The 20,571-nt window shown below is 39.9% G+C and overlaps 2 protein-coding genes across 8 annotated transcripts in view; one reads left to right on the top strand and one right to left on the bottom strand.

Annotated features, from left to right (window-relative positions):
* Window positions 1–20,571, bottom strand: part of LOC6575363 (sodium/calcium exchanger 3) — a 41,155-nt gene that overhangs the window by 7,825 nt on the left and 12,759 nt on the right. The gene's annotated exons all lie outside the window — the stretch shown is intronic.
* Window positions 2,658–4,488, top strand: LOC6575365 (membrane-bound alkaline phosphatase). The gene is made up of 2 exons (XM_002001341.4): window positions 2,658–3,904; window positions 3,963–4,488. The coding sequence occupies exons 1-2, from the start codon at window positions 2,678–2,680 to the stop codon at window positions 4,314–4,316; spliced, it is 1,581 nt and encodes a 526-aa protein (XP_002001377.1). The 5' UTR covers window positions 2,658–2,677; the 3' UTR covers window positions 4,317–4,488.

Raw genomic sequence — 20,571 nt, 5'->3', positions numbered from 1 at the left:
AAGCAAAAGAATTGAGGCACATGGATTACAATTGAAACGAAATCAATACAATCGCATAGCTTCAACGTGGCCATAACTAACAGCCGCATTGATTAATGGTCGGCCATGCCTTCGGCTAAATGGCCGTAATCTTGACACTGTAGAACAGCATTTGGAAATTTATTGGCCGGCATTAACTAGACTGTGACATGAACAAACAGACTCTCAGCACCACTCTGGCGTACCCGCACCCGCACCCGCGCCCGCACTTGCACGCCAAAATCAATTGCCAAGAGCAAAGCAGCTGAAAATAACAAAAATATATTATGTATACGCAGTGTAGTGCTCATAAATATGTGCATTATTCAGACTGTGCAATGAAATGTTTGCTAGCATAAAGAATTATTGTTAAAGCGAATGGGCGGCAGAGAGTGCGAGAGAGAGAGAGAGAGAGAGAGAGAGGGAGAAAGAGAGCGAGATTTGGAAATGCGCCAAGACCAGCGCAAATCTAATTAAAATACTCTACAGCAGAGCAGGAAAACGCTGCAAAAAACTATGTCGAATGCATCTACGAATTTATGCAGTCATATATATATATGATATATATGTAGACGCTGCATTAGATTAGACTATCAAATTATATGAGCATGAACAGGGAATGTCTGGCGTATGCTAAAGTAGCTTTACTATTTTCATGAACTATTCTGGTTATAGAATTCGAACAAGATTTCATCTGACTCTGCTTCTAATTTTAGCTATACTATTACCTATTTTAAATCAATTCGGAGTAGCCAACCAACAGCTGCATCCCATATCACAGTCTTATGACTTTTCACTCTCGTATTTCACATATTTTAGGGCATTTGATATTCGCCACTTCTGGCTTGCCTCAAAAATGCCACAAGTTGTTTGGGCTGCGCCAGCGGGCACATAATTTGTGGGTCCGATAAGACAACTCAAAGCAAAAGTTTGTGTGCACCTAAAAAACTAACTCCAAGCTGATTAAACTTTATAAAATTAGCAAGTTTTCGCCAAAATGCAATAGCTATCTACTATATATATATATATATGAATAGTAGATCGTAGACACACATATAAATATATATATATATATTTATGTATATTATGTATACACCAGAAAGTCCCTTGGCCATTTGCGCACTTTTCTTTCGCCATTCACAAACTTTAACATTTGTTTCAACCTTTCACCTTTTCCGCTTATTCTAATGGTTTTTTTTTTCTTTCCTTTTTCTTTTGGCCAAATGAATTTTGCGGTTTCTATTCCTTTTTCTAATTCTGCATGTTGTGCAGAGAAAAGCCTCGCCTTTCCATTAAACTTGTTGCTGTGTGGCATGGGACGTGCCTGGTCAAGTTTTCATTACGGAAAACAGCCTTTATGAGTCATATAAATGGAATGCGGTTATTATTCACGAATACAGAACAGAGTTGAGCTACTCCATGAGAAACATTCCATTAGTATTCACTCCCCAAATTAAGTACTATTCACTATACATATATGTATTTTCATTTGCACTGATCTATATCAGTATACGTATATACTTGTGAGCCATTTGCTGCTGCTGCTGCGATTAGATAAGCTTTGCTTTAAATGCAAGCTAACAGCTTAATAATTCGAGGTATTTTTCTTATTTATTTATATTCTTGTTTTTCCCATTAAATTGAATACTCTTCGACCATGGGCAAAAGACTCAAGATGGCCAATTGATATTGCAAAATTGATAGGGAGACACTTAAAACCAGCTAATCTTTAATAGATATAGATTGGAGCACAATCTGGAAAGGTATACAACGTATCTCTAAATCTCGCACACACGTTTTCTTGATTATTTAAAATTTATATATTCATTTGAACTCGTTTTACTTGATCCACTATATCTAGATAAGATAGATTGTTTGTTTCTCATACAAACTATCGATAAATATCGACGCGGACAATGTGTTTCAATATAGTGTATCTCTAGTCGATAGCTCGTGTGCTTTACATGCAGATTTTATAGCTAAACATCTTCACATCACAGAAAGTTTGAAATTGACTTCTATGCTAAAAAGAAAAATCGATAAGCATCTCCAAGTAGAAGTTTGAATGAAGTCTACTGTTCACTGCCTTTAATATCGATTTTTTTCGATAAATATCGTTTTATATACCCTTTAGATTGATACTTAACATACAGGGTATCTGCTAGCTATGAAGAAATTTTGTACCATTGTTTATAGAAGAGTTCAACAGCGCGACAAAAGTTAATCCAAATAATAGATTACAATACATATTTCTTTCAGACAGATTTTGTGATATGAAATGGGAATTTTTTAACGATTCTTTGCCCTGGGTCCCTTAACACGCTTTCCTTTGTTGCCTCTGAGCTTGTCGTAAAAATAACTTATTTCATACATGCGACATTTCACGTGTTGTTTTGTTTTTGCTTTTTTGTTTATGACGCGAGTTCGCAATGAAACATAATAAATCCATAAATTCGCGCAGATGGTCGTAAATACGTGCACGAGTCGAGCCCTGCGGCTGAGGGGGCGGAGAGGTGGATTATCGACGCATTAGATTTGCGTTCGCTTTGACCATGTCCAGTGCTATCTTATCCGCAACGTAATCGGAAGTCGAGCGAGTGGGCACTTGGCCGGCGAAAGGCCAGTGCCAGACATTGCCCGTTGGCCAGTCTTGAACAAGATGTTGCTCCTGTACCACGCCGTAATCGTGATCGGTCTGCTCAGCGGCTGCGGCTGGGCAGCGCCAGAATGCAACCGCAATGCCGAGTACTTCCAAGATCGGGCTATGCATCCGGACATGCAGGAGCCCAAGCAGCAGCAGCAGCAGCCACGCCTGGCGGGCGAGGAGAACAATGCCTACTGGCGAGATCAGGGCGTGCAGTTCATCAAGCAAAAGCTGAGCGAGCTGCCGAAGCAGGGCAGAGCCAAGAACATTATCATGTTCCTGGGCGATGGCATGGGCGTGACGACCACCTCGGCTGCGCGCAATTTGCTGGGCGGCGAGGAGCAGTCGCTGTCCTTCGACCACTTCCCCTACACGGGCCTGAGCAAGACCTACTCCGTGGATCTGATTGTGCCGGACTCGGCCTGCACGGCGACGGCTTACCTGTGCGGCGTCAAGGCCCAGGAGGGCACCATTGGCGTCAATGGCGCTGTGCCCAGAGGTGACTGCAAGGCCATGATGGACGAGAGCAAGCACGTCGACTCCATTGCCAAGTGGGCCATGGATGCGGGCAAGTGGGCGGGCCTGGTGACCACCACTCGCGTGACCCACGCCTCCCCGGCGGGTGTCTATGCTCACATCGCGGAGCGCGACTGGGAAAGCGACACGGATGTGACTGCCGACTGTGGAGAGGATTCCGAAGTGCCCGACATTGCCTATCAGCTGATCAAAGGCGAGGTGGGCAGCAAGCTGAGGCTCGTGCTGGGCGGCGGCCGCAAGAACTTCGTGGACAAAAACCTGGCCGATTGGGGCAAGCGGTCGGATGGCTGGAACCTGATTGAGGAGTTCCAGAAGCTGAGTCCTGGCAACGCCTACGTAACCACAGCGGAAGAGCTGATGGCACTCGATGTCACGAAGCCGGAGCGCATAATGGGCCTCTTCCAGCGCGACCATCTGCTGTACCACATGCAGGCCGTCGACCAGGCCAGCGACCAGCCCACTCTGGAGCAGATGACGCGCAAGGCCATCGAGTACATGAGCCAGAGCGAGGAGGGCTACTTCCTCTTCATCGAGGGCGGACGCATCGACCAGGCGCACCACGACAACCAGGCGCGCATGGCGCTCGACGAGACCATTGAGTTCTCCAAGGCGATTGCCGCCGCGCGAGAGCTGACCAGCGAGGACGATACCCTGCTGGTGATCACGGCGGATCACTCGCATGCCTTCGCCTACTCGGGCTACGGGGTAAGCACGCTCTAACTGAATTTCCCCTGAACCCATTCACGAATTCCCTCACTTGCAGTATCGCGGCACAGATATCTTCGGCAAGGCGCCGGCCAATGGCAACGACGGCATTCCACACATGATTCTCAGCTATGCGAACGGTCCCAGCGCCGAGCGCTTCTACAATTCCGAGACCAAGGAACGCGTGGACCCCACCACGCTGATAACGGGCCATCACGAGGAAGCCTTCCCAGCTGGCGTGCCCTTGGACTCGGAGACGCATGGCGGCGATGATGTGCTGGTCTATGCGTCGGGTCCCTGGTCCCACTTGTTTACCGGCGTCTACGAGCAGAGCACCATTCCCCACATGATGGCCTACAGCGCCTGCCTGGGCGATGGCCTCACCGTGTGCTCCGGGTCCCAAAGGACTTGAGCGCCTGCTGCGTGCCTGCAGTTCATCACAATTAAGTTTGTGGCTCATTAAAAGCAGCGATTGCATTGGAGCAGCTGCTGCTGCCGCCGCTCCGACTCCTGCTACTGCCGCGCCTCTCGGCTTGTCCTTGATGCATATTGTAAATTGAATTAAATGCGAATTTCCTACAGTACCTCACCGCCTTTCGCATGTTTGCGGAAAAACAAGCTCAAATCAAGATTCTGATTACATTCTCGACGCTCAAGCTTTCGTGCGTCTAATTATGAGCTGCACTCGTTGAATATAATTGAGAAAAAAAGAGAGCAGAGGCGGCTAAAGCGGCTCTTGACAGAGCCAATCATCCTTTGTCCTATGCCTCCGAGTTGTGTTAGTGCTGAGACCCTTTCAGCTCGGCGGTGGCTCCTTGCCTTTATAGCTGCATACTTGGTGCTGACTTTAAGAGTCTTCGGATGTAGTTCTAGGCAAAGATATTTTACATATGTTCTACACATATTTGGTATACATATAGTAGACATAGATTAGAGATGGGGCACAAGCGATTTCAGCATTGAGTCCTCACATACAGCACATAAATCTTTTTACTGCTTATCTTCTAGCTAGAGCTGATAAACATAAAACCCAAGAGTGAAGAGCGAATAGAGAAATTTCGTGCAGCAGTCAGCAACAATATTATGCTAACGTAATTAGAAACTTGGCGTAGGGCATGCATATAGTCATGCAAACTCGACTAGAAGCTGAAAGCTCATCAACGTAATGGGCAAAGTTAGCACCTGCCAGGAGAGCGTGTGTGCGTGTGAGTGTGTGAGTGTGTGTGTCTATGGGTGTGGGTGTGCGGTTTGTGGCATTTGGGACTCCCTTGCGTGTGTGGTTAAAGTTTTGGCCAGCATTTGGGTTAAGGTAAACACAGGCCAAGCAAGCAAGCAGCGGGCAGGCAAACACCAAACACACCGCACACACACGCACGCACACTCATACCACACACACCCCGAGAATTTGCATTTTATTTTATGCAAAGCTTTCTGACTGATTCGCCTGCAAATAACAAAGAAAATAAAAAAAACCGCGCGCCCGCATTTAGTTAGCTGCGCATTTGCATTTTGCATTTTGCATTTAAAATTTAACATTTCAAATTTCACATTTTGCATATGAAATCTAAGCGTAATTGCTGCAATTAAAACCTATGCGTCATACGTTCCCTTTCGGTCTTCGGCCTTCGGGGCGTATGAGTAATATCAAATGCGAAGCAAAATGCGAAATGTATTTGTCAATTTTCTAGTTTCTATTTCCGCTTTGATTGCTAGCTAAATGATATCCGTTAGAGTGTGAGTGTAGTGTGTGTGTGTGTGTGTGTGTGGGTGAGTGTGAGTGTGTGGGTGAGCCATTTCCCTTCTTGTGACAGCCATTAAACGTAGCAACCCATTCATTGCCTTGGCATTGGCAAAGCTAATTTCGCACAGTCCATCTCCCCCCGCAGCAGCGGCTTCCTCTCTTCCCCTCTTCAACTGTTTAGCCCGCCGTGCCACTTCCGTCGTTTGATTTCAATGCCGGCAACCAGACCCGCCTCCCACCCAAGTTCCAGCAACGCGGCTCAGTTCTTGTTAAGCACACATGTTATTAAGCGACACACACACACACACACTCTCTATCACTCTCTCGCTGTCTCTCCCTCTCCTTTCTTTAGCGTCTATTGATTTTAAGTCGAATTGCGACAATGTCGTCTGGCCATCAATTGCGACTGCGGCCAGCCAGTGCCAATGCTGGAAAAAAGCGTTGCAAGTGCAGCTTGTGGCAGGGCCACATAGTATTGTATTATGCTCAGCGACGATGGCCAATTCGGCCAGACGGTCAGCCCAGTCCGGCTGCCGTCTTTGGGCAGCCACACAAGTGCCTCAGAATGCGAATGCTAAAATTTTAAATTTCATGCAAATGTCGCTGGGCCAGACTCGAGCGAGCATCCGAAGGAGACTAGCTCTCTCTCACTCTCTAACTCTCGCTCTCCCAGTCGCCTCTGTCTGCCTTGGTTGAGTTTTATTCAAATTGCGCAGCTCGAGTCAAAGGAACATCTTTTGACATTTAATCAACTGAGTTGGAATGAATGAGCAAAATTTTAATGAATGAATAAAAAGTTCGTATAAGAAATTTCTTTCTTGCTCTCTATCTCTGTCTCTCTCTCTTTCTGTATCTGTATCTGTATCTGTATCTGTATCTGTATCTGTATCTGTATCTGTATCTGTATCTGTATCTGTATCTGTATCTGTATCTGTATCTGTATCTGTATCTGTATCTGTATCTCTATCTCTATCTGTATCTGTATCTGTATCTGTATCTGTATCTGTATCTGTAACTGTATCTGTAGCTGTATCTGTATCTGTATCTGTATCTGTATCTGTATCTGTATCTGTATCTGTATCTGTATCTGTATCTGTATCTGTATCTGTATCTGTATCTGTATCTGTATCTCTATCTGTATCTGTATCTGTATCTGTATCTGTATCTGTATCTGTATCTGTATCTGTATCTGTATCTGTCCCTTTATTCGTATCTACATGTACATATCCCTCTGCCTCACTCCGTCCCCTCTCTTTTCACCTCACTCCCACTTTCACTTTTCTGCTCTTCAACTACCCCAATTACCTTAACCGTTTATAGTCCCCTGGCAGCACACTCTTAAAGCATACGCAATCGCTCACTATTCCCAAATAAACTGCGCGTGCGAAGAGGGAAAATTCAATTTGCAGCCACACACAAACACAACAACCGCAACAACAACAATGGCCAATGCTCAATGCGGATTGCTGAATACTTTAAAATAAAATTACAGTAAAATACAGCAATTTGCATGACAATGGGAGCTTAAGGCACAAGTGCCAGACACTGGCTCGAACTGGCCAGCGCCAGACCACTAATGCAATGTTTAACTTTTGCCCTTGCTCACATTCGCACACACTCACACGCACACACACACGCATACAAATTGTAAATTTTTATTATTTTTCTGGCTTTGGGGAAGGACGCTTGTGGTATATCATATAATCGAATCAAGCTAGCTTTTTGTGGCAGAAACGTTTGCGAATTGAACAAAGTGTAGGACCAAGTGGAAGCTAGTTTTTATCACAAATTGATTTCAACTTTGATAAGGCAGCGATTGTATTCGCATTTTACATATGGATATATGATAGACAGAGAGAAAGACTACGAAGTGAATAAATTATACTAATAAATATTAAACTATAATGCATAATAAAATATCTAGCATATAGGGTATAGAGTATATAACTGAATTCGGTATGTAATATGCGACAGCTTCGGCTCATATACATATATATATGCGACATAGCTACATATATTTGCACATATGTAGATAAATAAATGTGCATACATGAAAATGCTGATTCAGCAAAATTTAAATGAATTTTCCGCCTCGACTGTCGTCAAGTGATAAAAGAAAAATGGCAAAGCATCTCGATAGACTCCACTGATTGAGTGTGGAAATTGCATAGCCTGGCTGCTGACAGGACATGCCAGCCACCGGATATACACGTAGACGTCGCAGCACCTGTCGATTGCCCATGCTGTGCATTCAATTTGGTTCCGCTCCAGGTGTGTGAGGCGAAGCGATTTCTATCAAGCGGGAATCGGGAACTGATACATACATATATTGACTGAAGCGGACACACGTTACAAATCTGCGTTTAACTTCCAAGTTTTGTCTGCCCTTCAAACTAGGCCTAGCATGTTGCTGCTGCCAGCCAACAGGTGGCGCTAGCAGCGCCTGTCAAGTAGGCTATACACTTGAACTAGATCAATAAATGTAGGGCTGACAGGCTCACGCACATACACAGTCATAGACACTCACACACACACACACTCTCACACAATATGCAAATTGTGTTGTTGTTGCCAGAACAGAGCACAGAGAGGCACTTGCTAGCACTTGCCCCGGCATTGCAGTTAACAAATGTGATTTGCACTCAACAGCGGCTTGGGAGGCAGCCAGTGCTAGGGGGGCGTGGCGTGGACAAATGAATGCGTTTGCCATTAGCAAGTGTTTTGCAGACAGTACAAGAATATTGCTGTCATTATTATTATTGCTCTAGCTGTTGTTGTAGCTGCTGTTGTTGTTGCTGTTGTTGCTGCTGTTGCTGTTGTTGCTGCTGACAGCATTTAAGTGCACAGTTCAAGAACGTCAATTTTATAAATTGAAAATGTAACTGTGTTGATTTTTTCAAGTCAATCAGAAAGCCATCGCCGGCTGGTCGGTCGGTCGTTCGTTCAATCAAGTATGGACACAGCCCGCCCACACTCATTGAAAATTCATGGAAAATTTCACGTAATTGAGCACCTGCCCCACGTTGTCCGCTGGACAGCTAGAATTGTTTCTGCCAAGTATTGGCTAGATAGCAAAATTGTTGTAATTCAAGCGCATAGAATAATTTAAGCGTTTATTTTTAGCATAGGACAAACGCAATTGCAGTGTGTCTAATGCCATCGGGGAGCTATACAGTTATATAATAATTGCTGGGCACAGGTCAGATTTGAAATAGTAAATAAAATTGATATTGTAGATAAAGCTTGAGAAATGTGAGTTCTAAAGGGAATTGGTGGAAGTTCTTAAAAATAAAATTACAAGAATTCAGAGTTTACTATAAATACTATATAAGTATATAGTATATCATTATAAATTTATTTAAAATTAAATGGAATTTATAATATATATTTGTTTATATATTATATATTTTTATACTCATTCACGAAAGTGAATCAGTATATTGGTTTTGTGCAATGTCCGTCTTGCTGTCCGTCCGTCTGTCCGTCTGTCCGTCCGTCCGTCTGTCCGTCTGTCCGTATGAACGCAATCTATTTCGGCGCTATTGAACCTAGAGACTTGAAATTTGGAACACATACTCGTGTATATCTCCGATTTATAAAGTGTTAAAATTTTCCCGATCCGCCCACTAGGGGCGTGGCAAATCGGAAAATGCATTTTCCGATATACCAGAAATCATGTTAGTTAAAGAGCTAGAAAGCTGAAATTTGGTATGTAGGTCCGCGTTGACCACCCAAGATCACGAGCTATGGCCCATTGGGGGCGTGGCAAATCGGATAAAACTGTATCTCCTAAAGTTGTAAACCTAGAATGCTGAAATTTTGCACGTCATCTAATGGTATGATTCTATAAAGTCTAAAGATAAAATTGAAAGTCTACGCCCATTGGGGGCGTGGTAAATCTGACCTGAAGATATAGTGATTTTTTAAATTCTCCTATATTTTGGACACTATTGATGGCAGAGACCTCAAATTTTGTATATATACTCGGACTGATCACCCAAGACCAAAAAGTTTTGTTGGATATATGTCCGCCCACAGGGGGCGTGGCAAACCGCAAAAGTTTATATCTCCTAAAGTATAATAGCTAAAAGCTTCAAATTTGGATAGTTGAGTTACTGGTAGCCTCCTCTATCGATATATAATAATAATTTTTACGCCTCTTTAGGGGCGTGGCATATCGAAAAATACCCAGTAATTTTCACATTTTTTGAGGGTAAGCATTCAAACTTTGCAGTTAGGGTACCGTTATCTCTTTCTAAAAACTGACCAAAAATGAGGTATCTACGCCCAGTTGGGGCGTGGCAAATCGGAAAACCCTGTATATTCTACAGTATTAGAGCGAAACTTAACTACTAAATTGTTGATGGGATGTGAATGAGTATTCCGCAGTCGGTAACGCCCGACTGCAACGTTCTTACTTGTTTAATAATATAGTTAACATAATATAATTGTTTTAATTAAAGTCAAAAATCTATAGACTATATAAGCAAATATTTACTTATACTACTGCAATATATTATATTTATATTAAGAGCCTATCAAATTCCCATTCAATTTTCCCCAGAGCCCAATTAACTATCCGATAACCTAATTAGTCATTAGTCATTGCGCATTGGCACATTAGCACCCGCATTGCATATGATGATAGCAAAAAACGAACTAAATTGTATCTAGATTAAAGCTTAAGCGAACGAAAAAAACTAGTTAAATATTTATGCGATGAAAACAGAGAGATAAGCAGTGAATGCTTGTTTAACAAATTGAGCGTGATTGAAAGTAACTTGGAGAGAGAGAGAGTAAGAGAGAGAGCGAGTGAGAGAGAGCCAGACATTGTGAGATAGAGCGAGCTGGAGCTGGATATAAATTATATTTGCTGGGGCGACAATGAACACTAATTATCGAGACAGATAACGAATACGAAGCACGTGACACGACACGGAAATCGAGCAAACAAATGTTAGATGTTAGGCTAAATGCGGGTGGAAATGCATACGGACATACACCCACACACACACACACACACACATACATCTTTGTGGTTAGTTGTCAAGCTGTAATTAAAATATTATTTATAAGTCACATGTAGTAAAGCCATCAGCAGCTAATGAGCTGTGGCTGAACGAGCAATGAAGATAACTAAATTAACAACAGCAGCTCACATATGTAAAAGTCTGGATGTGGCTTGCTCTGACACATGTAGATATGCTGGCTCATAGAATTGTAAGTTGAGGCATTTAAATATTGATTGCGAACTTATGGCTGAGCTGAGTTGGCTCCACAGCAAATTTAACTGCTTGAGTTTCCATATTGTTGCTTAATAAATATTGGCAGAGGCAAGTTAAGCGAAAGCTTCATGACTTGAGGAGTTTTTGCTTAGACTGCAGATAGATTGAAGATATTTAAGCAAGTGAACGTGCTCCAGATGGGAGTACCTAACTAGCCCATATATCTATTCTGGCTTCAGCAATTTACCGATTAAGCAAAGAGTAACATTACGAGTAACTAAAATTGATTGTCACATATCAAAAGTAGCTTAATTTGTATGCTGAGTTGTTGCTTATATTGCCAAGCCAAATCTGGTCAATATAAATAGCAACTAAAATACAATTTCTATCTCAAATAACAGCAAAAAGTGCCCAAGGATAGACTTAAAAACACAGCTCAAAAGCCAAATATTATTTAGCTTCATAAACAAATACAATAATATGCCTCGTTTGATACGTGTATAAATATTTATGCAGCCCACTGTTTCAACATTGAATGTATATAAAAGCGACACAGCATTGCGTATGAATAATGAATTTCTAATTAAATAATTATTCTTTAGCCCGGCTGAATTAAATGAACGGAAATTATGGAAATCGCTCAGGCTGCGGCCAATTGCCAATTGCCACTGGCATCGTCAACGCGGCCGTGATTAGCTACTTATTGAGTTGTAATTGCGAAAGTTTAACCAACTGCAGCAGAGCTCTATGAATGCGACCGGAGCGAATGACGGTCCCTTTGGCGACCTTAGCCGCTCGATTGCATAAAGCGAGGCATTCATTAGCGTCGCTCGCCTTTGTGCCATTAAAGTTCTCAAAGTTTCTGCATTCAGCTCAGGCCATTTTTTGTGTTTTGTTTTCCTGTTGTTTTTTTTTTTTTTTTTTACAGCTCGCCAAGGAATAACACAAAAGCCAAGTGGGGAATACAACAGAAAAAAAACAATAAATTAAAAGCCGAGCCAAGTCGCCCACTTAAGAACAGAACCGTCGAAGCCCCTCCCCAAGGATCGGCCATTGTGTGCGCTTGGCCTGAAAATAAAATGGAAAATAAAACAATCAAAAAAAAAAAAAAAAAAGAAGCGAAGAAAACGCCGAGTTTTCCAGCAATGGACTGGAAATATTTATTATTGAAGTTCGCGTGTGCTTTGAATAGCCTCGAATCTCGGCCAGCTCACAAATGTCGCTGAATAGCCCCACGATGAACGATTTGTTAACAGATTTGCTTTCACTTTTTATTACCAAGAGCCATTTTAAGGCCATTTAAATTAAATCTAAAGCTCGCTTCATTTATGATTGTTTTACTCACTTAGTTTTATGTCTTTGCAACTTTCTCTTGTTGCTATAAATTCCAAATTGCGTAGCCTAAACGATGCTAGACTTAAGAGCTTGAGCAGCTCTGGCATTCGCATGGCAAGCGACTTATTTCTTCTTCCACTCTGATATCATGCATATCAAAGCAAAATATTTGGCATTTGTTAGCACAAAATGCCATTTGAAGTTTGCTTATGAATATGTAATATGCTTATGAAAATACTCGGAAAAAAATCAAATAAATTTTGCAGTTGCATAGCTTCTCATGAAACAATCAATATTGCGTATACGCAGCGTTAGCAAATTGTAAACTTGTTCATACTAAAATATATGAAATTTCCCATTAAATATGGAATTTCTCAAAATTCACATCAAATACAAATGAAAAGCTAATGGAGTATTTTAATATCTAACTAAAATATTCTACAATATTTTATTTACAAGTAATGATAATTTTGCTCAACAGCTTTAAATATTGCGTATACGCACTGTATGCTATTTTCAAACTTATAATATATATATATATATAGATATATATATATATATAGATATATTTCTATTATTATTTCTGATTTCAGTTTTGGGGTAGATAAATCTCTTTATATTATCTCTTTGTATCCCATACCAGACCAGACAGAAGATTTTTAGAAATTTGGATATGCTCATTTAATTTTAAATACGCAACGTTAAGTTAACATATTTTATATAAATATGTATATATCCATATGCGATGCGTATATTTACGTAAATATAGGTGAGTTAGTGAAATGAAATTTCATTTTGTATGAAACTCAATATATGAGAAGAGTATTAAAACTAGCAAATATTTTATATTAATTTAGTTGATATGATTCAGATGATGACAATTATTTTTATCACTGCTCAATCAAAATATAACGTATAAGCATATTAAAATTAAATATAATATGGTTAATATTTGCTATAGGCTCTGATAGCTAGAAAAGAAATATTCATTTGTAAACAACTCGTTAGCTTTAAATCTTGCGACTAGGATCTCTCGCTCTGGCTGCCACTATTTATCATAATGAGGTCGTAAATTAAGTCCACGGACAGGCTGGCTAATGAAGGACTTTCGGCTGTAATTTCTAATGGGGCACACAGTTTCTGTTTCAGTTGCAGTTTAAGTTTAATTGTGCGCACATGGCATGAAATAATTAAGTTTCAGCTAACGGAGAGCAGCACCGAGTCGTAATGGCGACGTGAGCTGCTTACCTGAACAAGGACATTACGTCCTTAGCAAGATCAAAGCAGACTGACATTGCTGTCAGTTAGCTAACATTACACAGGGAATGAGAATGAGAGTCCGAATCAGAATCAAGAGCTAAATCAGAATCAGTTGTCAAAGGCGCGGCAGGTGACACACACACACGCACACATACACCCACAAGCTGAGTCAGCATGTGTGTGACCTTTGACATTGAAGCTGCCTTTTATCATTCGCGTCCTTTGTCGCTGTGAGTGACATGTTTTGCCGGGGCGACCACAAAACAGCCAGCAGTTTATTAAGTTGTATGTGACAGCATAAATCAGTGCCACAACACAGCATGCGCCGCAAAGTGTTTCCCAGCGCAGGGCTTGGCGAGAGTTGTTTGATTTATTGCAACTGGCAGAAGCATCAGCATTCATATGCCACACATGCCACACGCCACACGCTACATGCCACATGCCACACATGCCACATGCCACGCGCCATACACCAGAAGCCAGATGCCACTTGCAGCATCGCAAATCAACTACTTTTTATTTACAAGTGTAACCCAAAGGATAACAATTGAGTGTGAACAACTAGAATATATCCTATCCTATACTAGTTGCTATCTATTCTATATAGGAATATATAAATCTTTTCTTTGAGAACTACTCTTAAGATCTATATTTTTAGTCCGCGTACGCCTACATATAATATTCAATCACTTACATAGTGAATAACGAATTCTTCAAATCGATATTTATCGATATAATCAATGTGATAGATATACTTTTATCATTTGCTTTGAATTAAAGTCTATAGATAATATCTGATCACCAATCTGTATCCCAACTTTTACTTTTATATTTTTAATAAATATTGAACTATGCCTAAAATCAATTTTTATCGATAACCACAAAATTGATTGCTGCTTAGCTCAACATTTTCCAGTCTGCACTTGACTCAAAAAACAATATACTAAATTTAATCAACATATCATATAGTTTATTTGAAAATCAATATTTATCGATATAACCTAATTAAAATACAAGGTAATAAGCAAAGCCCTTTACATACATTTGTTCGCTTCAGCTCGTTAAGCACCTCAGCAATACATGTATTTATATCCTGGGGCTTTAATGTACCTCTCTCAACTTGGCTTCTTCTGCTCCTTTGAACCATTTTTAATTTGTATGCAAAGGCAAGCAGCAAATTAATTTACCGTTGCTAAAGTTAAACAAAGTCCAAGTGTTGGCCATTTGTTAAATTGTTTGAACAACTCAACAAGTTCGCTCTGAAATTATGTTCAGCGTTCAACTCATTAAGGTACAAAAAAGCTGTGCTCCGATAACCCTTCACCCGCACGCGAAAAACCCTTTTTTGCTTTTTTGGGCAACGGCGCAACAGTTGTTCTCCGATTTCCATGTTGATGATGACTCTCGACATGTTGAGCCACACCCAGCCTCCCGCTTGGCGCTTCATGTCATAATAACAAGAGGCAGCAGCAAGATAAATATAAACAACACTGACTGAAAGGTAGCTCAAGAACAGGCAGGACCAGGCCAGACTGCCTGATGAGCTCTCGGCTCTGAGCTGTGCGGTTTGGCCCGCAGCTAAGCAGCACACACTTCAATATCTTTTCGCAACAATCAACCTAACGACATCATGATAAACACAGGCAGCAGCGAAACCAACAAGAACAAAACAAACAACAACAACAACAAAAACCAATTGACATTGAAAAGGTTGCGCCACAAGGGAACTGACGAATTTGCTATGCTTTGGTCTGCCTGTTGTTGAAACAGTCTCTGCTAATTTATACAGTCCCCAGGAACAATAACAAAAAATTGATAAACGAATGAGAAAAGAATCAACTAACCGTTGGGTCAGCCTCAACCTGCGCCTGCGCCTCCCAAGCAAAAATCATGAGAATAATCGTTTGTTTGCATATTTCAATAAAAATCTAACTTATATTTAGCTACAACTTTTATACCCAGCTGAAATTTGGAAACTCAATTTTTCGACTTGATTGATTGACTGACAATCATTCAAAACTTAAGAGAGTCAGCTTTCTAAGCCTTTGAAATTTTGCCACAAATTTAGTAAATTAATAATGATTACAAAAATGCCAGTTTTTATTATGATTGATTTGCTAATGAATGGTTGATGATTAGGTAATTATTTATATATACACTAAAACAGTAAAAAATACTGTTTTTGATTGAAGAATTCATCTTAAGATTGACGATGATTGACTGACTGATATATGAAACTAATCATTATATTCAATGACTTGTTTAATATTACAAAATACTGCCGTGATTGAAGGATTGATGTAGCTCAAAATGTAATGTTATCTTTTCATAACTTAGCTGACTGATTGAAAGTTACAGCAGAGTGCAAGCTTTTAAAGCAGACAAGTTTTCAGTTGTCTCTTTTAAAGACTCTTAGCTTAGTCTGAGTCCCGCTCAATTCGATTTAATTCACCCATATATGAAAATGTTGAACCAATTTGTAGCGTTGGCAAACACCAAATCAAATTATTTAATTAAGTTGACCTATTTCAGCATGGGAGATTTTATTTTTATGACAGATTTCATGTTGTGAAAGAGTAGCTAAAGCTGTTTGCCGTTTTTCCCGCTGACCACATGATGAAATTTAATTATAGACCAGCAACATGAAAGAAGAAAGGGGAATCGAACCACAAATGGACATTGAAGGCTATGCAAATTTGCGACTCTTTAACTTTTCGTTTAGCTTCTGTAGAAGAAGTACGCTTGGCCACAATAATATTCAAAGGATATCTATTTGCAATTCTCAGCTCGTATCTCCCATATGGCGCAGGTGGAGGAACCCAATTGCCATGAGAACTGGGCAACATTGGCCTAGTTAGGCTGAGGCATTCCACTTTTTCCTTAACATGCTATTGTCTCTGTTGTTGTTTACATAGATGGGGTATACAGTTAGCACACATACACAGACAGAGGGAGACACGCACACGCGGCTCACTTGCCTAGTTGTCAGTCAGTTAAACAGTTGGCACATTCCCCAGCGAATCGCCCTCGGCTGCAGGAAATGCTACTTGTTAGGCAAAAGCCGCACATGCCGCAAAACACACAACATACATGACTGCGCACACACACACACACACACACACATACAGACAGACACCCACAGACTCACATATATACTGTGCTGCTTACATGCTGATTTGATGTGGATAACTTGTAAGTTGTCTTGGATTTGTAAAAAGCGCCATGTTGCGGCTGCCTTTTTGAGCAAAAGTATGTATAGATACACATACTCATATATATGTACATATATGTATGTATGTATAAATAATATATAGGTAGACAACATAAATTTCAATTTTAGATTATGTGTGCTTAATAAAATATTTGTGCTCATGTGCTGGAAACATGGCAAGCCCGCATAGCTTACCAGTACATGCTCATATTATGTTTCCCTTTTTCATTTTCCTGATTTATGCATACATATATATACATCAACTACATTTGGCATCTTCCCAGGGGAAAAGCCAGCAGAAAACAGCACAAGCTCGTGTGGCCAGCTCACCTTGCGGCTGGCCTCTAAGCCATATAGACTGCCCCCCAATCGGTCTAATTAACAAATGCCAAAGCCAGAAAACTCTCTGAAAGTTTGTCTGGCATGTGTTGCTGTTGCTGTTGTTGTTGTTGTTGTTGTTGTTGTTCACGTAAATCCCAATTAATTGTATTTAAACTTGGGCACTCGCTGACTCTGGCACTGGGTAGCCGAGCCCGCGCACTTTCATATTAAATTTGAAAGCTGAGCAAAATCGCATTGCCTACTTTCAGGCGCCGGAAAAAAATAATCTACACAAAAAATACATTCATATGTATATTTCTGCATATTTCTGACTATAAAATCTTAAGCTTCTAAGAGTATTAACATTAAGCAAAATTACATTAAGTCAAGCACGCGAAGCAAGAGAGGGATTATTACATACGCATTCGACTCCTCTCCAAAGGTGATATGCATGACTGATAGATTATGAGAGAAAAGAGAAATTGTCGTCAAGCACATGTTCAGTAAATTCTACGACAAAGGTTAAATTAATTTCGTTGGCTGATTAGACTGGTCAGAAATCGATATCCCTTTATTAAGTACAATTCAAATACTTACTGCTCAGACTAGACCAGACAGAATGCGGATAGTTTCTGCGACATTCAAAGTGGATTATTAAAGATAAAAAAGGATGGGATGAGTTATCGAACAAATATGATAAGCTTGTACTGCATAGGGTATACACGAATATACACGTAAATAAAGAACACAGCATCCGTGATGGATAGCGAGCAAAGAAAGACTGATTGATGATTGGACTACCCAGAAATCAAAACACCATGTTCACTACAATCATAGTTATGAATATGTAATCGATTGAACTATCATTGGCTAAAAGCCAATCAATATTATCAACATCTAATACTATTAACACATTGATTCAACCATGGCGAAACACTATCAAATACATTGAACAACATCACCAAGCGAACGGTTCAAAATGTATCTGATATTGAGTTGAAACGTCCATCTAAGTACTACTACTGTGGCTCTGTGTAATTTACATACAATATATTGGTCTGTTGGCCTTCGATCAATGCAATTATACTATTAATTATGCATTCATATATGCATATTTCATATTTAGTGTTGAGATTGACTAAACGAGAACCTCGAGATGCGCAAGACTTGGATAAATCTTCTGATATTCACAGTGTGGATAGTTTTATTACTAAAGTCCAAAGTAAGTGAAACTCATCTCTTATTCTTCTTCTTCTAATAATTCCTAATCCAGCTTTATAGAATGTTGCCCAAATTTAATTCACAAATGCACGCTGCCCCGTGCGATGAATGCAGCGATCTCCTACACTATACTATAATCATATATTTACAGTGAGAGCGAACGAGAGAGATAGAGAATGAAAGAGAGGGGGGAGAATGTGGGAAAGGACCTATCAGCAGATTATCCAGAATTCAAAACGTAATGTTCACTTCAGTCGCAATGTTGAAATTCGATTGATTGAATCATTGGTAGAAACCAATCAGTATTATCTCTATCTACTACTATTAAAATACTTATTGGGTCATATTAACCAGATCGTCAAGCGCATCTAACGGCTAAAAAGTGATCTGTTATTATTTTAAAGAGCCCAGAGGTTTGTAATAGCACGTAATATGCTACTACTGTGGAGTATACATAGGTGATATTCAGCTTTGATCAGCTGAACAAACGAGTCGAAATGCGGAAAGTTTTTGTGATTCTTGTGATAGTAAAACTGTGGCTAGTTTTAATATTGATTACCAATGTGAGTACATCCATCAATCATCATTCTTCAGAATTCGATAATCTACAGCTCTATTTTATAGAATGCTGCGCTACTTAAATTAACAAACGCGCGCTGTACCGTTTACAACGAAAGCTGGGTCAAAGTAAACGTTTGTCGGTTGAAGGCAATAAGTCGTAACAAGACAGTATTTAATTTTAATGCTACTATTTTATATCCAACGTATCAGATATCGATAAACGGTCAGCTTCTGAAGAAGGCCAACGGCTATAAGCCCTGGCTTTTTAATACATCTGTTGACTTTTGTCGATTTATCAGAAGACCGTATAATCCAATATTTATACTATACGCAAAAGCTATACGGGACTTCGTCAACTTCAATCACACCTGCCCCTATGTGGTGAGTCTGAGATCCAAATATATGTGAATACTTATATTAGCAAATTATTCATTTAAGGGCCACCAAATTGTCAGCGGACTTCATGTGCCGTACGAAAGCTTGGGATTGCCGTTTCCATCTGGAGAATATCTTCTAAAAATAGATTGGTTTTTCCATCGCAAAATGCAATTTTCAACTGATTTGTACGCCGCGGTTGACGAAGGTATTATGAAATCAAAACGAAATAGTGTCAAAAGTCATAAATAAAAACTTATTTGATAAACATATTTAAAATATATTAGTTCCATTTAACTATATAAGAGAATTTCTCGTACAATACAAAGCGAATAAATAAATATTTGCTATAGAATATTGAAAGCAGGTGATTCGTAAAGGCTAGGCTTTGACAACAATCTTTTGTTATTACAGTATAGAGGTAAGCATATACATATATGATTTTTCCACACAATGCGATTAAGCGTATCGTACAGACTGGAATATACTAAACGAATTCTCCTTAATTTTTGCCCACAGTAGTAAGTCAAAATAGTAAGAATTTTCGTCGTTAATATAATTATAATTATATTCTTAATCATAAATTGAATCATCTTTAAACCTATTTCTAAAATCTTAAAATTTTTGTATCGTTTCCGCGACAGCAATTGATAATTTTATAGACCTATGAATATGACATCACCTATTAAAATGACATCAGATCACATTTGGTCTTTGATGCTCTTTAAGCATTCAGTTAATTATGGATGCAATGAGATACACTAGAGACAAAAGTGAAATCGGAGCCATAGACCTCACTCGAGGAACGATCTCCACAGAAGACGCAAAGGTGATGTCCACATTTCTCTGGAACTCGTACGATGTCATCTACATCGAGATGGAGAACGGCTTTACTTTACCGAATTATTAGTTCATATCAGTATATCATGAGGTATCCCATACAAAATAGAATATTATCATTCATTAAACATACATGAAATATATATGTTCTTGATGAGGGCGACGAGTTCAGTCTTGGCTAATTACGGCTGTTAGATATTACGCCTGAATTCTCGACGGTTTTCAGAGTAAGCAATTAAATGCATGTTATGTAGTACATTTTCATTTACAGCGTAGATATATATATATATATATATATATATATATTTTTTTTTTTTTTTTGAGTTATAGGCCATTTTTTCAATGTTGCAAGCACCGAAACTTAAAGCGCTCATATATAACTCAATATAAAAGCGCTTGGCTGCCGCTCATCGTCAGCATTTGACGCAGATTATACAAATTTATGCAACACTGTTGGCACTTTCATTCCATCATCCTCCTCCCCACCTGCCCGTCCCCTCATCTGCTTGGGGCCTTGCCACCATTTTTGTTTGGCATTACACTGCTGACTGCTGTTTTTTACGAGAGCTGACGCAAT

This window comes from Drosophila mojavensis, unplaced genomic scaffold (genome assembly GCF_018153725.1).
Source record: "Drosophila mojavensis isolate 15081-1352.22 unplaced genomic scaffold, ASM1815372v1 contig_231, whole genome shotgun sequence".
In the NCBI taxonomy this organism is placed as follows: domain Eukaryota; kingdom Metazoa; phylum Arthropoda; class Insecta; order Diptera; family Drosophilidae; genus Drosophila; species Drosophila mojavensis.
The sequence above is the reverse complement of the archived record's forward strand: the minus strand, read 5'-3'. Positions and strand labels throughout refer to the sequence as shown.

What these genes read in the sequence shown, in the direction of transcription:
- LOC6575365 (XM_002001341.4), top strand. Translation starts at nt 2,678, where the DNA reads ATGTTGCTCCTGTACCACGCCGTAATCGTGATCGGTCTGCTCAGCGGC. An exon ending in TCGCCTACTCGGGCTACGGG is followed by an intron (nt 3,905 to 3,962) that starts GTAAGCACGCTC and finishes CCTCACTTGCAG; the next exon opens with TATCGCGGCACAGATATCTT.